This window comes from Onychomys torridus, chromosome 2, assembly GCF_903995425.1.
Source record: "Onychomys torridus chromosome 2, mOncTor1.1, whole genome shotgun sequence".
NCBI classification, from domain to species: Eukaryota; Metazoa; Chordata; class Mammalia; order Rodentia; family Cricetidae; genus Onychomys; species Onychomys torridus.
In genome coordinates this window covers 26,645,406-26,667,893 of record NC_050444.1, presented here as the reverse complement: position 1 = coordinate 26,667,893, position 22,488 = coordinate 26,645,406, and the positions used below count along the sequence as shown (strand labels likewise).

The following is a 22,488-nucleotide window of genomic DNA, read 5'->3' as shown; positions in this document are numbered from 1 at the left end:
CAGGCCATACACCCACACCCCGGTACCTGTCGGCAAACTGCTCTCATCCTTGCCCACCTCTGCGCTACCCCTGCCCTCCCTCCACACACCAGCCGCTGGTCTAGCTTAGGGGTCTCCCAGAGACCAAACTGCACCATGCCTGAAGGCCACCTGGACAGCTTTTACAGCCACTCCCTAGACTCTTCTTAGGATCGCCTTCACGTTGAGGTGGAAGCCAACAACTCCAATCCCAGCCCACTCACTCCCAATCTTCCTTACTTTATTTTTTCCCTTTAAACTGTATTGTGTCTATCTCTTCCTCATTAAAGCATAAATTCCACATGACCTGGATTTTCATTCATTTATGCTTTGGTCACTGGTATATAACATCTAGAAGGCCATATGACATGCAGTAGATGCTCAATAAAATCTTTTTAGAACATCAAACACTTGAAATTCTTAATTCACTTAAAATTGGGATTGCTTACACGGAAGAGGATTACTCACTTTTATGACATGAAGGGATGATTTGACCCTTAGATGTGGGTTTCCAGTTTTTGATGTCAAACCTGGAGAATTGCTTAGTAACAATAGAAAACCAACTCTTTTAGCATTCACATGTTTAGTAATAAGAACCTTTGGCTAGTCTAGGCAGTGTGAGCTTACACTGGTTTTCCTGTCTTTGGTTATATGCAGGGTGGAAACTCAAGACCGTACTGCCATTATGGACATGTTTGTAAATACACAGCCGATTTCACAAGATAGCGTAAAGAGTTGGAACAAACTCACAACAGTGCTAAGAATGACTTCATAATATGACAGAGTAGCTATAGGAGGGTTGAGCATCACCAATCCGGCTCCTGATCCCTGCAAAGGGCTGGAGGCGAGCCTGTGGCCGGAAGATAACTTGGCATTTTTCTTTGTAGATAACAGGAATCTGTCTTAGCTGACTGAAGCACAGCGGGCCTTCTTAACGGTGAGGGCATTTTGACACCCAGTGTGAGGCTCGGTGTGGCTCAGTAAGGAACTGAGACACATGCATCACAGGCTGTGGACTGCTGACAGATTTTAGACCTCTGCTGACTGAGCTTTTTAGAAACGACTTCAAAATATTGCATAGAAACTAATGAAAAACAAGAGCTGTTAGTTGAGTTAGAGGAAAATAGACACAAGAAGTTGCAAGTGGGGGCACATCTGGACTCTCTGGCGCTTTGAGTTGTGGGATTCTGAAAGGCTCCAGGTTACCATGCTGCCCAAAGAAGCCACACAGAGAAGAGGGAGCATGTATGGCAAAGAACCTTGCCTATTTAGTTCTTAGTCTTCAAAATGAAGACAATAATATTGGTCTAATTACATACCATAGAAACGCTGGAAACTATCTACATGAGCTACTGAGAAAGGAAGGTTTTGAAAAGGTCCATCTTCAGCATCTTAGAGGTGAAAAGGCCAAGCACAGCTCACACTAGACTGTGTCCCTTCTCACCATTCATGGACCTGCTGGGAGTTTATAACCATTTCCCAGAACCTGGTACCCTCCTCATCAGGACAAAGCCCACCTTGCTGTGTCCACTGGTCTCCTCTGGAGCTTGCTCTTCTGTCCCCCTCTCTCCCTTCTCTGGAAGGTTTGCGTTCTCATCTAGAAGTTTAACGGGGACAGGTGGTGGGGCTTCCTCTTCCAGGTCACTGGAAGTTCCCAGGATGCTCTCGGCGTTGATGCTCTGGCGGTACTTTTTATTTCTGTCCACGGAGGCGTATTCAGCAAAGTCGGCTTTGCCCTCTGTGTGTGGCCCCTGAAGTTCCTTCAGGGCAGAAGTGGACTTGGACTTGCCAGCCTGCCCTTTGTCCGTCACCTCCTTGATTTCCTTCACAGTTTCATACAGGCAGTCCTCCACCATGTTCTCCTGGGAGGAGCTATCCTTGAGAACCTCGTAGGGTCCCTCCACTCCAGGGCCCGAGTCCCCATCCGCAGCCCTGGCTGTGAGCATTGCATCCACAGCGTTCTCTGGGGGGATCCTGGGCAGCTCCCGGCTCTGATGACTCCTGGGCTTTCCGGTGCTGTCCTGGGAGTCCAGAAGATCTGAAGCCGAGGTCTGAACTTCCTCATAATGCTGCATGCAAGTCAAGGTGCTGTCTTCTGAAAGAACTGAAGGGGGAGGGATATTAGCAGCAGGGGAAGACCACCCCCCCCTAGTAACCAGGGCAACAGACCACTATGTTAGACCACCAAGGCCATTTTCACCTGATGCTCAGCTACAAACTGTGACGTCAATGCAGATTCTCATTCCATTACCTTTAAAGGGAGGCTATCCATTGTATCTTTCCCAGTACAAGATTTAATGAATAATGTGGGCTATACTTTGACTCATGGATCCTTTCATTACTTACTGTTACTCTTGCTGAGACCCATGTAGGCAGAGGGCTTGTCAGTACACAGGATTAAAGTAACAACCTAGGCGGGGCCAACCCCTGAAAGAGGCTGAGGCAGGAAGACTGAATTCAAGACCAGCTTGGGTAACTTATCTCAAAAGAAAAAGTAAAATGAAGGCTGTGGCTGTAACCCAGTGGTACAGTGCTTGCCTAGCATACACAAGGCCCTGGGTTCCACCACTAGCCCAGAAAACAGAGTTGACAACCCATGGAGCTGCAAAATACTAAAAATGGGGCACATGCCGCCCTAGTCTAATTGGTCCCTGCCTATATGGAGGGACTAGGTGCTCTTCCCATCCCTACCCCACTTCACAGGCCACTTTCATTCAGCAGACATAACAGAAGCTGAGCAGCAGCGATGGACCAGTACCACAAAGGGCCCCAGACACTGCTCTCTTTCCACTGCACCTCGGCCCCGCCTCCTTGCCTCACATACGAAGTCCAAACAAAATGTCCTTGCTGCCTCTAAAGTGGTAACCCTGATGCCTGGCAGTCGGTCCTTATCATGTGACTTTTGAGTGCTGGCTAGATGCCAGGGACTGTTCAGCCAGGTCCAGGTAGAGACCCACAGGTGAGCGGGAACAGAATTCTTCTCCCAGGATGCTCACACCAAAACGACAAGTTCTTACCCAAGTGGACCTCACCATAGGGAAATTAGTGACGGTGTACCAGCTGGGAGGGTCTCCTGAGGCCCTGCACCCAAACCACAAACAACACAAAACCCAACAGCAACAAACCAAGAAAACCAAACAGGAAAGGGGGGGGCATGTGGGAAGAGGGAGGGGGTCAGCGGAGTGTGGGAGGGTAAAGAGGGTGGACGTGATCAACGTACATTATATCCATGGATGGAAATGTAACATATTAAACTGTTAGCAAGAAGAAAAGAAAGAGCAATGTGTGGGACAACAGCGTGTCCTTAATCCTCTGGATTTAACAGTCCCAGAGTTCCAGCCCCTTCTAATCCTGCAGGAGGGCTCCCGCTGTGGCTCTAGTTATCTAGTCTCAGAACACACAGGGGCACAGCACCTGCAGACTTGGGTGGCGTGACTGATAACCCCCGAGTCTCCTTCATAAAGGGGGAAGAAGATGCCTTGCCTCGGCTCGGATGCATGCCCAGCACAAAGGAAGGATGCGATTGCTGTTCCTCCACTGTCAGTCAGTGTACAGAGTGTGTCAGAGGGATGGCTGGTACGCAGAATGCTGAGTGCCCGCCCTAAAATCATGCTACCTGGTTCAAGCTACAGATCCCCAAGCTCTGTGAGAATTAAACCTTGGTCACATTACTAATGGCTATATGACAAAGATTTGCTTTCCCAAAGATGCCTACATCCCAGTCTATGGCAACTACATGCTGTATCACACAGCAACTGTGTGTGAGTGTATGTGTGTGTGTGTGTGTGTGTGTGTGTGTGTGTGTGTGTGTGTGAGAGAGAGAGAGAGAGAGAGAGAGAGAGAGAGAGAGAGAGAGAGAGAGATCAGCCGACCTTGAGACGGGTAGAGAAACTTGGGTTACCCAGGCAAGCCCAAGAGACCACACGGTGGTCTAGAGTGGAAGGTCAGTGGGAGATTCAAAGGTTCAGTGAGAAGCCACAGATGAAGGACACAGGAGGCTGCAGAAGGCAAGAAGTCTCCCCATCAGCCCCCAGCAGGAAGTGTAGGCAGGCCTGCAGACACCTGGATTTTACTACTGCTCATACTTGTGACCTTGACAGTTAATGAATTTGCTCCACTCCAGGTCTATGGTCATTTGATGCAGCAGCCGTGGGCTGGAGTCCTCTCAATTTTAAACTGGGGACTCAGTGCCTCCTGTCAATGGGGGACTAACGACAGCTAGTGAGGCATAGTAAGCTCTCAAGGCCGGAGTAAACTACACACTTCTAACAGGGCTCCTGGCACCCAGCAGCCAACAACCAGACATCACGTGTCATTATGCAAATGTGACTTCTGGCTAAAACTAGTAATCATAATGACTGGGCTAGGATAGACTCCTCAGTCTCTGAGCTACTTGTTTTCTTAAAAGAAAAATCTCTATTTTACATGTCTGGGAGTTCTGTCTGCACGTATGCCTGTGCATCACTTGTATGCCTGGAGCCTGTGGAGGCCAGAGGAGGGAGGGCATTGGATCCTAGGGAACTGCAGTACTGGAAGGTGGTGATCTGCCATGTGGGTGCTAGGACTCAAACTCAAGTCCTCCGGAATGAGTCATCATTTCAGCCCTGTGAGCTACCTTATTTGAAACCGAGTACTTTCACGGTGGTATCTCTGCAGAGCTTACCGTCTCCATTGGTGAGCACCCCATTCTGTTCACTGCTAGCCAGAGCATCTGTGGTCAGGCTGGTCGCTGAATGGCTGAACATCTCCTTGTCCGAAGGCTGAAAAATCCAAATACATCTTTTGGTAAGAATCTGCTGGGCACCAGAGGAGGACACTCCTAAAATCAAAGCAACCAAAAGCAAACCCAGAATCTGTGAATTAAATTAGGTGAGTCCTGTAGATAACTGAGCCACAATCAGGTGTCAAGTGGGGACCATTCTCACCAACGGAGAACGGGTAAGCTTATTTCCGAAGATGCGGTTCTGGACTCTCAGGGGCACCGGGACTCTTCCAGGGCTCCAGGCAGTGCATCTCACCTGGTGGTTACAAGTGGGCTCCAGGTACATTGTGTTTCCTTAGTTCGAGGCAAAAGGAGACCACAAATTCTTGTGTGGGTCAGAACAGACCCCAGCAGGGACCAATGCCATCCTTGTAACACAGGTGGTGCCAAAAAAACAGCAAAAGCATCCCTGCTGTCTCCAGCTAGGAAGAGACTTAAGTCTGGCCAGCACAGTATTTAATGCCAGACATTCTGAGTCTATTTCAGAGCTAGTCTCTGGCTTCAGGCTTTACTAAAATGATCATCTCCTGAAAAATTGCTTTGCGAATCTTTCCTATTCTCAAAGACACGTAGGCACTTGGAAGGAAGAGTGGACTGATAGCCTGTCCCTCTGGAGTGATGGTGGCATGCAGACACTGCTTGGAACAACGTGACAGGTGGCGCTGTCACAAGGGGCATGTCAGAACCAAGCTGCTCCTGGATGCATCAGTACTCAACTGGTCCCAGAGAGCAACCAAAACGAGCGTAGGATGGACCCAGTCCTTTTCATGTTCATGGCTTCTGCTGCCCAAGACACAGTCTCGCCTCCAGGATAGATCACACAGGAAATGCTCACATATCCTGCACAGAAGTCTTGGGTAGTTGGCCTCACAAACTCCCTGATTCTGAGGGGAAATCAAATAATGACATCAGGCAGAAAACGGCTCGTGACTGTGCGGTGATGCCCAAGTGTCCAGGAAGCCTGCTCTTGTGGGCCAATGCTGCTCACATCTGCTGCTCTACATTCCAGATGCTCATACTATGGAAACTGTCCTCAGGGGACAGGACGGGGTGATCAATGGAAGGCGTCCTGTGTAGCCAATCTATCATGGCCAAACTCCCACAGTCCCGTGTTTTCCCCCTTAGCTTCTGTGAGAAACAAACCTGCAAACTGAATGATTTAGGAAACTTGGGAGTCAGGTGGGCAGCGGCGTGTGTGCAGGCTTTGCCATCAGTATAAGCATGCATCCTTGTGAGTGTGCACTGTGGTAGACACAGTCATGTTGTGAAGGAGTGTGGAGGGGATCCTATGTGAGGAAGAGGAGGAAGAGGCCGCTTTCTCCTCTGCTCCCCTGCTGACCTCGGGCAGGACAGCAGGGACACATCCAGAATGGTGGCATTCACACTGACCTACGTCAGAGTGACCTGGAGGCTCAGTCGGTCCCATCCCCGGAACCCTGGCTTCCTACCAGCTCCCAGGTGGTGCTATTCCTAATGGTCCAGGCCTAGCTGAGAACCCTTGTTCTAGAGGAAAGAGGGTAGAGGTGGATGCCTAGCCTCAGCCACAACTCACAGCCCCCACCCCATCTCTGAGGAAGGTGGGAGGTGAAGGACAGGCCCCATCCCTCTACCCCCTTCCTCCATCCCACAATCCCACAGCAATCGCTGGGAGAGACAGGAGAAGCTGGACCAGAAGGGAAGTAGGGATAAGGGAAGACGTGCAAACAGTGAGAAAATCAGCCAAGGGAGGGGAGATGCGGAGGGTCAGGACAGCGGAGATGGGTGAGGACAACCGTCTCACACAGACAGAAGGGAGAGCACCCTGATCGAGGAGGAGCCAGGAAGGGAATCCTGGCAGCTTCCTGCCTGCTCCGGCCAGGGGCACGCTGGGAAGTGGGAGTTGGGGAAGCCTGGGGCCTCCTGCACCAGCTCTGAGCACACCTGCTGAGTGCCAGTAACCTGGGTCCCACAGACTTTGATTCATTCACACTTCCTTCTTGCTCTGAGCAAAGACACTTCTCTCCTAGCTCTGCCCTGGGGCTCAGAGGGGACTGACTCAACACAGCCCTGTGGATACAGCTGCTGAGACTGTGTTACTACCGAGGGCATGACTGAGTCAAAGGACAGACTGACTGACACCCTCAGGCTGGTTCTCACCCAGGTGGGTGGATCCTTGAGACTACTGGGCCCACCAAGAGCCCGTCAAAGCTGAGGATTGGAGAAGGCAGCAAGGCCAGGCTCTGCTGTGGGCCCCAGGCCCTGGTGAATGGTTGTATTTCCACCGAAATGTCAGTCAGAATCTTAGTGCCCAGTGCACAGACTGTAACCTTTTCTGGAAACAGGGCCGCTTCAGATGACACTAGTTGGGGCTGAGGTTACATTAGCTGAGGTTAGATAGGGTGGGTTCCGGTCTCTATGTTTGGTGTCTTCATGAAAGCAGGGGACTTGGGCCTAAGGACAGACACTCAGAGCGGGAAAGGCGACATGAGGGCCATAGGAGAAGGTCACGGGAAGGTGGAGACAAGGACTGGGTGTGAACTAAGGAACAGGTCCAACTCAGGAAGGACCTAGTGTGACAACACCGTGAATGCCCGACTGCTCTCCAGAGTGGAGAGACAATAAATCTCATGAGTCATCCAGCTTGTTCTTGTGACAGCCCTTTCAGACCAGAGGGGACATGAAGACATCCATCCCTGCGGCAGGCTGGAGCCCTGTAGGATCTTCCAGAGAGTCCAGTGACAGCCTTTGCTTCAGAAGCTGCTGTGAGCACTGGCCGAGCGCACCCTCCCCGCCCCCAGCCACATATGCAGACTGCAGATGCCACAGCTCATGTCTATCTACTTCACGGGGGTCAAAAGCCAGCAGCGACATGCCTGGACAGGTGTCACTAGACAGACAGACAGACAGACAGACAGCCACACCGAGGCTTACCACATTCATCAGGTTCTCGTGGTCTCCACTGTGCTGCTTCGGCTTCTTCTCTCTGCAGTGGAAAAGAAGACATGGTTCCCATGTTAGTGTGTCCCTTCACGCTTCTCTAGGCGTAGTTTTGTGAACTAGGCTTACTTTGCTAAGAGAGGGAAAGAGTCACAGCGGACAGTCAAGTCCCCCCCACTGCACAGTCCCCTCCCTGCAGTGAGCAGAGGGTCAAGTTCACAATGGGAGGCTGCAAGCAGCGTCTGGCTGTGCTTAGAGTGCTCAGATGACAGACAGTGCTTTTTTTCCCTAGCAAATCCTAACAATGATCTCATCTTCTCTCTTAAGAGTCTGTGGAGTCACATGCTGTGGAAGTACATGAGAGAAAGTACAGGAGATACGACATTGGCACATCAGGAAGGTGACGTGCTCTCAGGATGAGTCATATGTACTGCTAGCCTATGGAAAAGTCCAGTGAGTAAAATTAGCATGTGCTTTACACAGAACAGTCGCTAAAGAAAGCTGTCAGTAGTAAAGATGACATGTCTACCTCCGGTGAGGAGAGGGTGACACCTAGCGGGGAAGTGAGTCATTGCAAGAGCAGAATCTTCACGCTCACGGGAGCTAGAACTAACTAGGGTCTCCCATGTTCTCATCTTCTTGGAGGTCAGGCTTGTCCCAGCCCTGAAGACCTGGTGCCATGCTTATCAGGGATTAGGAGAGGCTATATGAAGCCTGGATTTTCCCTTCTTGACAGATTTTAGGGTGGGATACATATCAGACTTCTAAATATCATCCCGTTTCTTCTCAGACTGAGAGAACTGAGCAGGGAGCTGGCTAAGCTGGTCCCCAGGGGCTCTGGCAATACCAGAAGGCTGAACTCTTTGTACCATCCCTGACTGTTCTTGCTTGCAAAGAACTCCACTTCTCCATGAGGAAATGGAGACAAGTGTAATGCTTAAAATGGAAAAAAAAAGTTTCCACATTCAGTGAGTCTCTCTTGTAGGAAAATAAATCTGTCTGTTCATAAAGGGTAGTTCACCACACACATTTTTAATAATACATGAGCTCTCCCAAGCCACGTAATAGTGAGCACCCTCAGTAACTCCAACTGTGAAAAAAAGATGTAGTGCCTCCCACTTGGATCCCAATATGCCCACAGCTAGGCAAAAACAACACACAAAAAAGATGCGTTCAAGGAACACTCTGAGACATTGGAAATACTATGAGGGGCTCTTTGCTTTGCTCTCCAGGAACATTAGTAAGGCTTTCCAATTGACTGATGAAGAATGTCCTGGAACCTTTGTAACCAACCTGTGAACACGGGCCAGGGAGGCTCATTCATACACAGGCTCCTCTGGGCACAGGGAATGGGTTTAGGTTCCAGAAGAGGCGTGTTTGTCCTCACCTGTCACAGCTGGAGCACAGAAAGATGAGGATGGTGATGAGGAAGAACATGGCCACAGCAGCCAGGCTTCCCCACAGGACCATCTGCATCTGCATGTGCCCGCTGCTCAGGGTGCTTCCTGCAGGGCCCATGGTGGGAGCTGGGGTGGCCAGCGGCTGGCTGGAGGCAACTCTTCACAGGCGCTCACATGGGTCTAGAGGCTTCGTCCTCCTGCAGAGAGAATGACATGTTTGCAGTCCCTTCGCTGGAGAGGATGAGCATTCCTGTGCTGAAAATTCAAAACTGGAGAGAAACCTGAATCTCAACTTTGAATACTGACATGCTGCCACACCCAAAACTGCTGTCCATGATGTCTGATGCATGTGTACTGGTACTGTAAAATGACCTTCAGTTTGTGCGTGAAATGAATAGGAAATACACAGGAATGTCACAATCAGGCTTGCGTCTTTTCTCAAGGCTAGCTAGCTATATTTCAGAATCTGAAAAACCTCCAGCACTTCTGTTGACGACCACTTCAAGTAAGAAACGCACAGCCTCCTGTCATAAGCAAGGTCTGAGCTGCCAGGGTGACGTGTGCAGGAGGGAGGCATGCCTGGGAACCTGACACTGTCCCAGTCTGTGGTCCAGTGTTTGTGTTCCTCCTGTGAGATTTAGATTGGATGCACCAGTGCCTAGCAGAGCACCCAAAGCAACAGGCACTTTCTCATCTTGATATATTTGGAGGATGGACTTGTTTCCAGGGAGGTTCTTCAAGTCTTCAATAAAGATTTCAAGCACCCCAAAACAAGAAAATGTGTTTATTTGGATTTAATATGTCTTTATCTAGGGCAGTATAAAATGTTTGGTATACATGTACATACATACATATCTTTAAAGATTTTTAATAATTTTTAGTGTGTGTGTGTGTGTGTGTGTGTGTGTGTGTGTGTGTGTGTAGGTAGGTAGATACGTGTGTAGGTGTCCCATGCCCCATGGGACAAATGTGAAGGTCACAAGACAACTTGTCGGTCCTCTCCTTTTCTTCCATAGGTCTAGGGATAGAACCCAGAACCCAGGTTGTCAGGCTCGGTGGTAAGCGCCTTGACCTCTGGGCCATCTTGCCAGTCCCCTATACACATAGTTTGCAAAAATGCTGTTTTCCTCCCATGTCCCACTGCCACTGTCTGTCTCCATGTCCCACTGTCTGTCTCCCTGTCCCACCGTCTGTCTCCATGTCCCACCGTCTGTCTCCCTGTCCCACCGTCTGTCTCCCTGTCCCACCGTCTGTCTCCCTGTCCCACCGTCTGTCTCCATGTCCCACCATCTGTCTCCATGTCCCACCGTCTGTCTCCATGTCCCACTGTCTGTCTCCCTAGATCCTCAAGCCCATGTTGATTGTAGACAGCTTATGGTCAGTGCGGCATCTGTCATTGCACCTGCAGATGGCTGTTCACCGAGGGTGTGACTTTGTGACTTTACTTTGTAGGAGTCTTCACTGAGCTGCTACAAGGTACCCAGTAATTCATTTTCAAGGTAAGGCTGAGAGCTCGTGCTGAGGACACCCCCTCAGTAGAAGATGGATTCGTGAAGAACTACAAAGTAGGCATAAGACCAGCACTCAGCAGGTCCCAGGAACGCCACCAGGTGCTTGGCATGCATTGCCACCACCACTCAGTGGGAGGCGCTGTTCGTCCCCATTACAGAGCAGGAAGTTGGACCCATGCGAGGAAAGAACCTGGTCCAAATGCTCTGGAACCGTGAGTCTGGCTGCCTGGACTCCACACAGCCGTGTTCCTGACCACCAAGAAAACCCTAGCTCACTTGCACCAGCCCCCTGTCCCCACTGTAATGCTGCTGAGGATGTCCAGGTACCGGAGTTAACTATTCCGTATTAGAGGCACATTGAAAAATGGAGCACACCAGGCCAATACTATTTGTGGTAAGAGAGATCTTATTTACACAACACCCATTTGGTTAGTTCCAGAACATTCTAATGAAAAGGAACAGCCTAGAATTTACTCTTAAGTAAGCAGTACAATAAGAAAACATAACTTCTGTGTTAGGATGATGAGTCAAGCCATGTCTTCCTTGTGAAAGACCACTCACGTTTACATTTTCATTTGACTCAGAGGTAGCACTGGTGTGTGGCTATCCCTGAGACTGCACACATTGGCACCTCTAGGGTGTTTTAGTGACAGATCAGAGTGTAACCCATAGGGGGAAAGTCCAAGCCATTTCAACCAAGGCAGAGTTCTCCATGACATGTTTATCTCAGTCTTCAAGGATAAAGAACAATATGTAGCTGAAGCCCAGTGCAGCCGAGGAAATCCTGTTTCTCTGTCTGTGAGACCATGTGAATATGCTTCGAATGTTCTATAAAAGCGTACATTAGAACTTGGGTAATACAGAATTTTTCTCTGGTCATACATTATGCCTGTAAACAGGCCAGACTCAAAGTAATACACAGACAAATTGCTTCTACATGAATAAAATAACCACCACATTTCAGGATGCAAAAAATAATTCTTTTTAAACTGTGTCTACAAACTGCCATGGCAATAGGTTTCTAAAATACACACACACACAAAAGCATTTAAATTGTGGTGAGCCATGAAATAACTTTTATGTGTAGATGTAAACCATGAAATACTTTAGGAAGCACAAAGAACTTTCATCCACACACCGGATTAATCAATGCTGTTTATAAAGGACAACATTCTTAGAAGATAGCTGGCTGTGTGGACTGCTCAAAGGCAGGGTGGCACACCAGAAGCCGGCAGGGCTCTCCAATATGCCTCTCCATTCCAGCGCCTCTCTCCGTTCCTGACCGTGTCTCCTCTTTCCTCTCTTGGTCCCTTAACAGGAAGGGCCGATTGGATACAGTAGAATATGTGGGTACCATCTGAGCAGGACAGCCCAGGGAAGGAGATGAAAGGGGGTCACCACAAGCTACTGAATTAAAGAGGGACCTCACAGAAAATGCGTCAAAACTCCTGGCTCACCCCCTTCAATTAGAACTTCATGAAAAGGCACAGAAAGAAATTCTCCCCAGTTCTCACCCTGCACAAAAATCTCACTATGAAAAGAATGCTTGTCTGGTACCACTTTCCCAGTAGGCCAGGGTAAAATCTCAAAGTCTCAACTGTTGGACAGCTTCCAAGGCAGCTCCTGTGCTGCTTTACTGGAAGACTGAGGCTCCAGCAGGGGTCTGGGCAGAGCCCCGAGAGACAAGGTAGCAGCAGTGGCCCTCTACAAAGTCCCTGGAGGGGCTTGGCACAAGGGTGTGCACATGGTGCCAGGGCAGGTGGGCACCTTCAGACCTCTGACCTCTGGAGTGAGATTATTCCTCGTTTAGGCATCTTATACTCTTGTATCCATCTCTTTCTGGATCTGCCCCACAGTCCTGCCACCCATGTCTTCCCTGGATACTACACCTTGAATTTCCATAGGCTCCTCTACAATTGAACCATCATGTCTCCTGCTGTCTCCCTGCCAACGTGTGTAGATGTACTGTCTCCTCCTTTATGTGGAGAGGAAAAGTCCCTTCTCTTGTGTGAATGCACTGCCCCCCCTGCCATGTGTGTGTGTGTGTGTGTGTGTGTATTTGTATATGTGTGTATGTGTGTGTGTATTAGTGTGTGTGTATGTGTATGTGTGTGTGTGTATTAGTGTGTGTGTATGTATGTGTGTGTATGTGTTTGTGTTTGTATTAGTGTGTGTATGTGTGTATGTGTGTGTATTTGTATTAGTGTGTGTGTATGTGTGTGTATTTGTGTGTGTGTGTATTTGTGTATGTGTGTGTGTTTGTGTGTATGTGTGCGAGTGTATGTGTGTGTATGTGTGTATGTATGTGTGTGTGTGTGTGTGTGTGTGTGTATGTGTGTATGTGTGTGTATGTGTGTGTGTTTGTATTAGTGTGTGTGTATGTGTGTGTGTATGTGTGTATGTGTGTGTGTATGTGTGTGTGTGTGTATTAGTGTGTGTGTATGTGTGTGTGTGTGTGTATGTGTGTGTGTGTGTGTGTGTGTGTGTGTGTACACTGTGACTTTTGTGCTCTTCTGTCTTCTAGGCAGGAATGGGGGTTTGGTACTTCAGTCAAATGCATGTTACATCTCTGGAAATAGCTGATTTTGGAGGCTGGGTGTGGTGATGTGCACCTTTAAACTCAGCACTCAGGAGACAGAGGCAGGTGGGTGGATCTCTGTGAGTTCCTAGTCATCCTAGTCTACATAATGAATTCCAGGATAGCCAGGGCTATGTAGAGAGACCCTGTCTCAAAAACAAACCAAAACCCAAACCAAAAAAGAATAGCTGACGTTGGACTGCATGCATAAATATTTTTAAAAAATTACTTGATGCAGGGCAAAGGAGTCCTCTCTACCTTTACTACACCTTAACTGACACTATGACGCATGGATGCCTCACAGTTGGAAAGTAGCTGGTAATTGTGTTATGGGACACCTCACTGTTGGACATGCTGATGTCAAACAAATTGCAGACAGCCATGTAATACAAATACACTGCATTACTGGACGGGGCTGTGGGGTTTCCTGCATGCCCCAAACCTATGTCAAGTGCTGAAAACTTATCCTGTCAAATACATATATTCTATGATTTCAATTGTTAATAAAATCATTGGCCTTTAAAGCGGATGCCATTTTAAGCCACAAGGTGGCAGCATAGGTCTATCTTCGGCTCCAGGGAGCAGGCTGGAGCTCACAGAGGCGCTGAATAATTCTGGTGTTTGTCATACTTGGCATTTTAATTGTCTTCATTAGCTTGGATTATCAGCCACCCAAATCAATTCCAAAGGAAAAAAAGCAAATACCAGACACAATTAATGAAAAGGTACAGAGCATATGGCAGCTGTTTACTTCTTTAGCCAAACACACTTAACAGGTAGGTGCTCTGATCACACACAGCCAAGTCACATAATAACACTTTGCAGGGCCGGGATGGTCGCCGCATTAGATTATCTAGGCCGACACTGGCAGCTCCTTTGAAGCAGGTTTGGATCAGTAATGGCCAGTAACTACTGTTTCATAGCTGTCCTGTGGGCCTGTAATTAAGGATGAGAGAAACCATCTCTGCTGATGATCCTTTCTCCTAGGGATGAAGGAGGGCAGAGTCACAAGCCCCATGGGAACAGCTCCTGCCTGGTCATTACCAGGTATGTGAACCATGGGGGAGACAAGTTAACAATCACGAGGAGCCACATTCTCAGGCGGATCCCGGTCCTGCATGCAGTGATGAATGCGGGGGCCAAGGGTAAATGAATCCCAGGACAGAATTCTCATGTCCTCTGTCCTAACTTCACTGTTGTCACTGTCATAAAATATCATTCTGATGACAACCACTACCAGCACTACCACCGAGCAAGCAGCTCAGGGGAGGAGGGGTTTGTTTGGCTCACAGGTTATAGGCCATCACCAAAGGGAAGTCACTGTGACAGTAACTTGACGCATTTAGTTGTGTCCTATTCAGTCAAGAGCAGAGAGAAATACATGCATGTAATCCTGCTTGCTTGCCTTTCCTCTTATATAGTTCAGGCCCCCTTACTAGAGAATGGTGCCGCCCACAGTGGTCTTCAATTAACAGTCAAAACAATCCCCCACAGGCAAATTTGATCTAGACAATTAAGAGTGTCTTCCCAGGCTATTCTAGGTTGTATTATGTGGACAGTTAGAAAGAACCACCACATTCCCTGAGAGAGTTTTAGCTTAAGTGTTTACATTTGGTTGGCTGTCTTTTCAGACTGAAGGACCTCTGGCAGACACAGGCAAGCCTGCTAAGCAACAGCATGGAGCAGGTCTGTGGCATATGCCTGAATCATGGGAGCAAGTGTTCTGTTCCTCTGTGGTGTGCTGTGAAGGTTTTGGTTTGGGTGTGTACATAGATGGTTATCTGGATGTTACCAAGATTGGAGCATGGAAAGAAGATACCCAAAGATCAGAAGGTGGTAAGAGACTCTGGGCCAAGATTCTTTCTGGGATTGTTTCCTGTGACATCACTGCAGAGCAGTGTCTTGATATTTCTTCCTGCTGCAGCTCGAGAAACTCGTCACCCCGAAAGTCTCACCTCCACCAGCACAAAGGGACAGTTACGAAGGTCACTGTTCCTACGAGAAGGGGAAGTTTAAATATCCTTACGCCATCTGTCAGCAGGGTTTGGCTACTTCTCTCCACCAGGGATTTTGACCTGGACACAGGAGAGCAGACCCTGCTGGGGAGCACCTGAGCACGCCTGCCATTTATTTATTGGAACCCAGCTGCTTTGTTCACGCACCCACAAATGGTTAAGAGGCACGATGGGGTTTGATGGGCCGGGGAGTGACTCCTATGACTGCTTTTTCTCATTATGATCTGATGTGGATTTGGGGGAGGAGAGAAGGAACAGAGGAGGAGAGGGGTTTGTTCTTTCTAGCAGCCTGTGCTGTCTGCCTCCAGACAGAGCTCCGAGATCCACTTGCCTGCATCTGGGTCAAGGTGACATGGCCTGGGCTGACTAGGAGGGCAGCAGGTGAAGAGGCCTTGTTGTCCTGCCTCTGGGTTGTGTGTGGGACATCTCAGCAAGCTTGCAGCTGGGGCTTTGGGAATCCTTTCTTTTTGCTGCATGCTTGCTTACTTGACCTAATGGAAAACGCATTTGCCTCACTTTCCTTTAAAATCTCAGCGTCTCCATGATCTGAACAATAGGTTCTGGACAGGAAGTTTTCCTGCTAGCTGCTTCTGTGAGAAGATGAGCATGGAGATTCTCAAAATGCAAGTATGGTTTATGTGTAAGCAAGAGAAGCAGGGAGAGAGAGGTGAGCATGTGGAACAGCTTAAGAAGCCCAGTGTGTCCTGGGGCCCAAGCCTCCCTTGGGGATAAGCGGACCATTCTGAGGACACTGTTGCTCTAAACACATTACCTTCACCTGAGCAGGCCTCTGGATGCTGCCTACCCCACTGTCGTCAGGCTGAGTGTCCCCACGTCCCCTCTCACAGACGACCATTTCGCATCTCCCCTTCCCGGAGGGAGCTGCATGCTACACTTTTCAGAGGAAAGAGGGTTCTACACATCTATAGCCTCAGCTGGGATTTAATCTGATGACATCCTGTCTCCAGTGCTCAGCTTCAGGCTCATTTTTCCGAACAGGTTCCCTATGCTCACAGCCCTTCCCCCTCCACGTTCAGTTAGGCCAGTTAGGCCAGTTAGGCCCCGCTCATAGAAGAAGTCTTCCTGTCTACCATTACTCAAAATTGAAACGACAAAGCACTCCAGTGTCTCTTCCATGGACCTCTCTGGGTGTCAGCTGTTGCCTCAGTGTGTGGCACACAGTGGGCGTTTAGAACACACCTTCAGAAGGAAGAGCTCTGAGGCGGCAGAGCCTTTGGAGCAGGCTTGGACAACAGAAGCCTTTGGGCAAGAAGTTGCTTTTCTGTTTTCAGGCTGGCTTTCTCTGAGGACACGGAAGTGATGCAGGTCTGCCTGCCAGACCACCAGGACACAGCAAGCTGATCTCCACAGTACTCCTCTGTTCACAGCCCCAGATGCCTTCCTTTACCAAGGCTCCCCAGGAGGAGGAGGTGGCTATCCACCAGCCATACCTCCCAGTCTTGAAATAAAGCCCATTAGAACTCTACATGAGTCTATACTGCATACCAGCCTCTTTCCCTATGATTAAAAATATTCATATTTAGTAACGTATCTATATGTGGGTTTGTGTCATAGAGGCCAGACACCCTAGAATGGAATCACAGGAATTGTGGACCACCTGATGTGGGCACTAGGAACCGTACTCAGGTCCCCTGGAAGAGTACTGTGTACTCTTAGCCGCTGAACCATCTTTCCGGCTCATGGATACGAGGTTTTATTTAATCCTGTGGGCCTCGGCTATGGGTGTCACTGGGTCTGTTTAATACACCAGGAACTGACGCTCCTGTTAAGTCCTTGTCAGAGGAAGGGCTCCCTACCTCTCCAGCACTAGGTGCTCAGAGGTGGTCCAGAGGGGGGTTCTTCCTGGTACTCTCATCCCTCCCAGGCACGAGGGCAGACAGTGAGGACAAGGGAGCTCTACCCATCCTCCCCCGAGCTTCGGTTCCCGTCATGACAGTTTGGCCAGTGCTCATTCTCATGGTGCATTAATCACAGGCTGTCTTTCTGCGACAGCCAGAGCCCTGTGCAGGCCCTGTGCAGCAGCAGGGCTGTGATGGGTGTGCTGCTCACATGATGCTTTCTGAGCCCAGGTTCTATTTACCGTCACACTTGGCTAAGCATTGCTTCCAGACCTCTTTATTTGGCTTCTCAGGCTCACTGACTGAGCCCTTGTTTTCATAATAGTACAAGACAACACAAACAAATTTCAGCTTCTTCTTTTTTTAAAAATGAACTCTTGGACATAAATACCTCCCAGTCAAATCCTCCTCTAACAGCTAAACTGTATTGAAAAACTCAGATCTGTGGCTAAGGAGATGACTTAGTAAAGTGTTTGATGTATAAGCATGAGGACCCGAGTTTGGATCCCTGGCATTGACATAAATGCCGGGCTTGGTGGCACATGTCTATAATCTCAGTGCTGGGAGATAAGAGTCAGGAGGCTCCTTGGAGCTCACAAGGAGGCTGGTATAGCATACCCAGAGAGCTCCAACTTCAGTGAGTGTACAGTGGAGTGCCAGCAAGACACCTGGCATTGACCCAGACCTCCACATCTACAAGTGCATTTGCTTTTGCACACACATGCATGCACATACACGGCTCAGATGCACTTGGACAGGTTAAATTATGAGTTTATCATTCTCTTGCACCCCCTAACAGCACTGTACGTCCAAACATGCTTATTATGTGGAAGTCACCCCCAGGACTGGAGAAGTAAAACTTACGACAGATGATGGCTTATGAAATAGTACAGAAACAGCAGCAGAGGTACTCTGTTCATAATACCCTTCACAGTGCCACAGCAATCAATGGCCGGAACACTAGACAGGCGCGGACAGGGAAGGCATGGTGCTCAGCAGATCTCGACTCCCTCACCTGCTGGCAGAGGAAGGGTCAAGCTCGGCTCATAAGCACAGCGGCTGAAACAGTGGTCCTGCACATTACCTCCTGGAAACGTGTTGAAAATACAGCCTTCCGGCCTGGCTTGCTTGTACAGGCCTGTCATCTTAGCTACTCACTCATGACCTGGAAGTTCTAGTTCAGCCATTCTGGAGGGGCCAAGGCCTCCATCTTTAGCTACTGTCTAGATGGTGACCTATGGCCTTCGCCTCAACTCATGCCCGTAAGATATTTGAATCCTGTCAGGAAGACATTTGTCATCTTTCCAGTGAGAGCTAGAGGCTCTGTGGCTAGTTCCTCGGTGCTGAAACTTGGCCTTCACTGTCCTTGAAGTGCATGTGGCCATAAGGTCTCAAGAGCCTTCTTTCCCAGTGGTGCTTAAATACAAGGCAGTTCTGTCAGTCTGACAGACAGACAGACAGACAGACAGACAGGCATGGTGGACACCCCATGCCATGTGCAGCAGATTCTGTTCTATGCATTTCCACTAAGCTGCTGTGTGGCCTGAATCTAAATCATCCCAGGCCTCCCTCAGTTTCCCCTTTTGAGAAATGTGGTCATTTAAAATTCCTTTCCAGCTTCTAGCTTCTATCATTTCATGAAGGTGGCTGTGGTTCTCCAAGTGAGAACCATGCAGGGCCGTGTATATAGGCACACATGCTGCTTGGCTGTTCCAAGGACAGTTTGAATGTACCAAGAAGCATGGGCCTAAGATTCATGGGAAGTCTTATCAGTTAAATAGATGCTATGAGGGGGAAAAATCACAGGCTGTCTTTGTAGACAGCATATAGTACCAGGAATCTACCCCACAGTCCTTCCAAAACATCAGCCATAATCTATGGTGTACACCGAGGCTGACTTCAAGCCCCTATCATTTCATGAACATTACATTTCATGATTCATTACAGGCACATGCTTGTAATTCTAGCCTAGGAGACTGAGGCAGGAAAATTGAGAAAAATGATCCAGCTTGGACTATATAGTGAAACCCTGGCCCTCCAAAAACCATGAATCCAAGAAACAGAAAGCATGTACTTAGCATATGCACATATTTCTGGCTGCGATTTCCAACAGCCTTTACAAAAATGCCAGAACTGAGCAAAGTCCCAGATAGTCAGTGGTTCATACACAGGTAACGCTGAGCTACTGCTGGGCACAGCTTGAAGCTCTTTATTTATTTATTTTTCCTTTTGGTTTTTTGAGACAGGATTTCTTTGTGTAGCTTTGGAGCCTGTCCTGGAAATCACTCTGTAGCCCAGGCTGGCCTCGAACTCACAGAGATCCGCCTGGCTCTGTCTCCCGAGTGCTGGGATTAAAGGCGTGCGCCACCACCATCGGCTGAGCTCGAAGCTCTTTAAAGGCCAATGCTTGTGTTTTGGCAAACCCCACAGACCGCAGGTTTGAGAGGGCTCCATCTCAGTGTGTGGTAAGCCCGAGGGGATTCCAGAAGTTATGACGTTCCAGAGACTGTCTCTGTTGGTGAGGAAGTACAGGGGCAGTTTCTTGGTTTGGCCCTACTGGTTTCTTGACTCACCCCTCTGGACATCTCTAACTCTGCCATCCTCTTTCTCTAACTACCCTCTGTGTGCTGAACAGGACACATCCATTCACATCTTAAGCTGAGAAATAGGTCAACTTTGTAAGAGCAGAGTTTCTCAATCAAGGATGTATTTTTGGCCACAAGTAAAAGACCACTTAGCATTATATTTCCAGCATGCAGAATGAGAACAAAAGGCCGTGAGTCCTTTCTCTTCCACTGTGTTACATTTGAGACAGCACGCCGCCGCAAGCCCTGCAGCCTGGCCCTGTGTAGCGTGGCTGCAAAGGCTCCATGGAATTCGTGCAGCTGCACTGCCTTGGACTGATGCGGTCTCAAGCTGAGAACTGTCCTCAATGTGTCGGGTGGATTCCAAAGGCAGTCTTTGCATGCTCGCAGGGTGGAAAGGCCCACCACCCACGTGCACGCAGCCTCCCAGCCTCGTCACTGGCCTCTGAAGATGGGCCAGCTTTCAAGGACAGGAGGTGCCAGCACAGACAGAAAAAGCTGCTTGTTTTATAGTTCAGACCAAAGGTTAAGAATGCAAAGACTTAAGGGAGGCGGGATGAGCGCTCGAAATCTCTCAAAAGCATGTATGACTGAGAGGGCTCCCCAAAGCTGTAACAGGGGCATCCTGTGATTGAGGAAGACGAGACATGGAAGGCTAGACTTGGAAGAGTGTGTGTGTGTGTGTGTGTGTGTGTGTGTGTGTGTGTGTGTGTGCAATGTGCTCATGCATGTATGTAAATACGAGTATGGAGGTCCAATGTGGACATCAGATGTCTTTCTTGGCTAATTTCCACCATATCTTTTGAAACAGAGTGTCTCACTGAACCTGGAGCTCACTGATTTGGCTAGGCTGGCTGGTTAGTGAGCTCCAGGGATCCTGTTGTTTCTGCTTCCAGAGCACCAGTTTTACAGACACACACTGCCACACCTGGCTTCTTACATGGGGGCTGGACACCCCAACCTAGGTTCTTATGCCTGTGAAGCACCACTTTACTGAACTAGAGGACTTCTTAGGGCAGTTTTTCCTGCTTTATCACCCTGTCTGTGGCTGGTCAGATGGGGAACATGATGAAGAATGGAGGCCATGCACATGAAGATGTGTGTCTACACACTTTAATACTTTGATTTCTCTCTCTTCTCTTGCCAGATGTGGAACAGAAGATCTGGGATCTAGGATGAGGGCACCTGAAGGTGCCTTCCATAATCACCTCCTTCACCCTTTCCTAATCCTGCTTTGGAATACCTGAGGCATTTGGAAAACCTGATGCCCAGAGCTGACCTTCGTGTCTCCTACTGAGGGCCCTGCTCAGACCAGGTCCAACCTGAGTGAATCTGGAACTCAGCAATCGGAAGCTGTCATGTTTTTAGTTCATGGTTCCATTTAAAAGCTGCTAAAACCTTGGAGAGCTTAACAAGTCTCTAGTTATAGAAAAACGCATGGAGGAAATGACAGGGTCTCAAACAGAGACAGGACAGTAGGGTAGAACAGCGTGTCACTTCGGAACAGGTGAGTGTTGTATCAGCCTATCAAGATGCGTGCTGTGACTTGACCTTGCCCAATAACCAGCATGGGTTTGCAGCAGAGCATGTGATCTGCAGGTGCCCTAGTCACCCCGCCCCCCAACCTGGCTTCCCCAAGCAAAGGTACCCTCCAGAATCTCTCTTTCCTTCACCTTTCCCAATCCTGCTTCACAACACCTGAAACATTTATGAAATCTGATGCCTAGACCTGACCCTCAGATCTTCTGGTATAGATTCAAAGTGAGATCCCACACTCTATGTTTTTACCCTGCATCCCAAGAGATTCCAAAATGAAAATCCTTCAAAGAACACAGGCCAGGGAGCATGTGAGTCTTACAGTGTTCATCCCATCCGCACTAAGCAGCTGAAGTGCCCGCCCGCCCGCCCGCTGTCGCCCGCTGTCCCTGCTCCTGCCCATCACAGCTCCTCAGGCAGCTTGGCAATGGTGTGGATCCCACATGCAGCTTCACAGTCTCTTGTTAAGCTGACATGATTGCTGGCACTCCAGGGGCTTAGGCAGGAGGTGGTAGAGGAAGGTTAGGGATATGACTCATCTACGCACACCCTAAGACAGATTCCAAATGCCGCAGTTTGGATAAAACCACTGGTTAATATGCTAGATATTTGTTTATCTCCCTAATGGGGACCCCAGGGAGGTGGCAGTCACTCTTCAAATTTTCAGAACTTCAGAATTACTTAACATCGACACAGCATCAGGCAAGGGGCTCACTATAGAAGGTGAGGCAGGGTTTGTGGGGGCAGGGTTTCTATATACAGTAGTATTTTTCTTGGTTTATTCTGAAAAGTGAAAAGTATAATCCCACTGTGTGTCCCATGGCAGAGAAGGGGACGCTCTAGGGAGCTTTCAGGGAGACTCTGGGGGTCAACTGTGCTCATTGTAAAGCTACATAACTAATGCGATTATAATACCTAATGAACTGAAGCAAATCCAATTTTGAACATCTTCATAGCTAATGAAAATCTCATCTTCCCCCCAAGATCTTCCATTTTCTCTGTAAATGGAGAATAAAATGGAGGTGATGGCGTTAAGTCCGTGTTTGTGAAAAGTCCTAAGAGTGTTATATGGAGTTTTATGGTTTGAATGATGTCACAGTAGTTCCCAAATGGAGAGGTTGTGTTTGAAATGTCACAGCTGCAGTGTTAGGGCTGGAAAGCAAAGGAACTTAGAATGGATGTGTTGAACTGAGAAGTTAGGGACAGCCTTTCCCTTCACTGAGTTTAAAGCATTTTGTACCCAGGCAGTCAATACGGTCACTTTGTCCATAATGCCCATTTTCTTCAGAAAGGGAAGAGCAGACCAAT

General features: G+C 48.7%; 1 protein-coding gene across 1 annotated transcript in view; it reads right to left on the bottom strand.

Annotated features, from left to right (window-relative positions):
* Pag1 (phosphoprotein membrane anchor with glycosphingolipid microdomains 1) overlaps positions 1 to 22,488 on the bottom strand; it is a 138,944-nt gene that overhangs the window by 8,579 nt on the left and 107,877 nt on the right. Inside the window, exons 4-7 of the mRNA XM_036178448.1 lie at positions 9,084 to 9,293; positions 7,691 to 7,742; positions 4,682 to 4,778; positions 1,536 to 2,122 (exon numbers count right to left, since the gene is read on the bottom strand). Of these exons, the coding sequence (XP_036034341.1) occupies positions 1,536 to 2,122; positions 4,682 to 4,778; positions 7,691 to 7,742; positions 9,084 to 9,214 (867 nt within the window). The 5' untranslated portion in view covers positions 9,215 to 9,293. The remainder of the gene's footprint in view (positions 1 to 1,535; positions 2,123 to 4,681; positions 4,779 to 7,690; positions 7,743 to 9,083; positions 9,294 to 22,488) is intronic.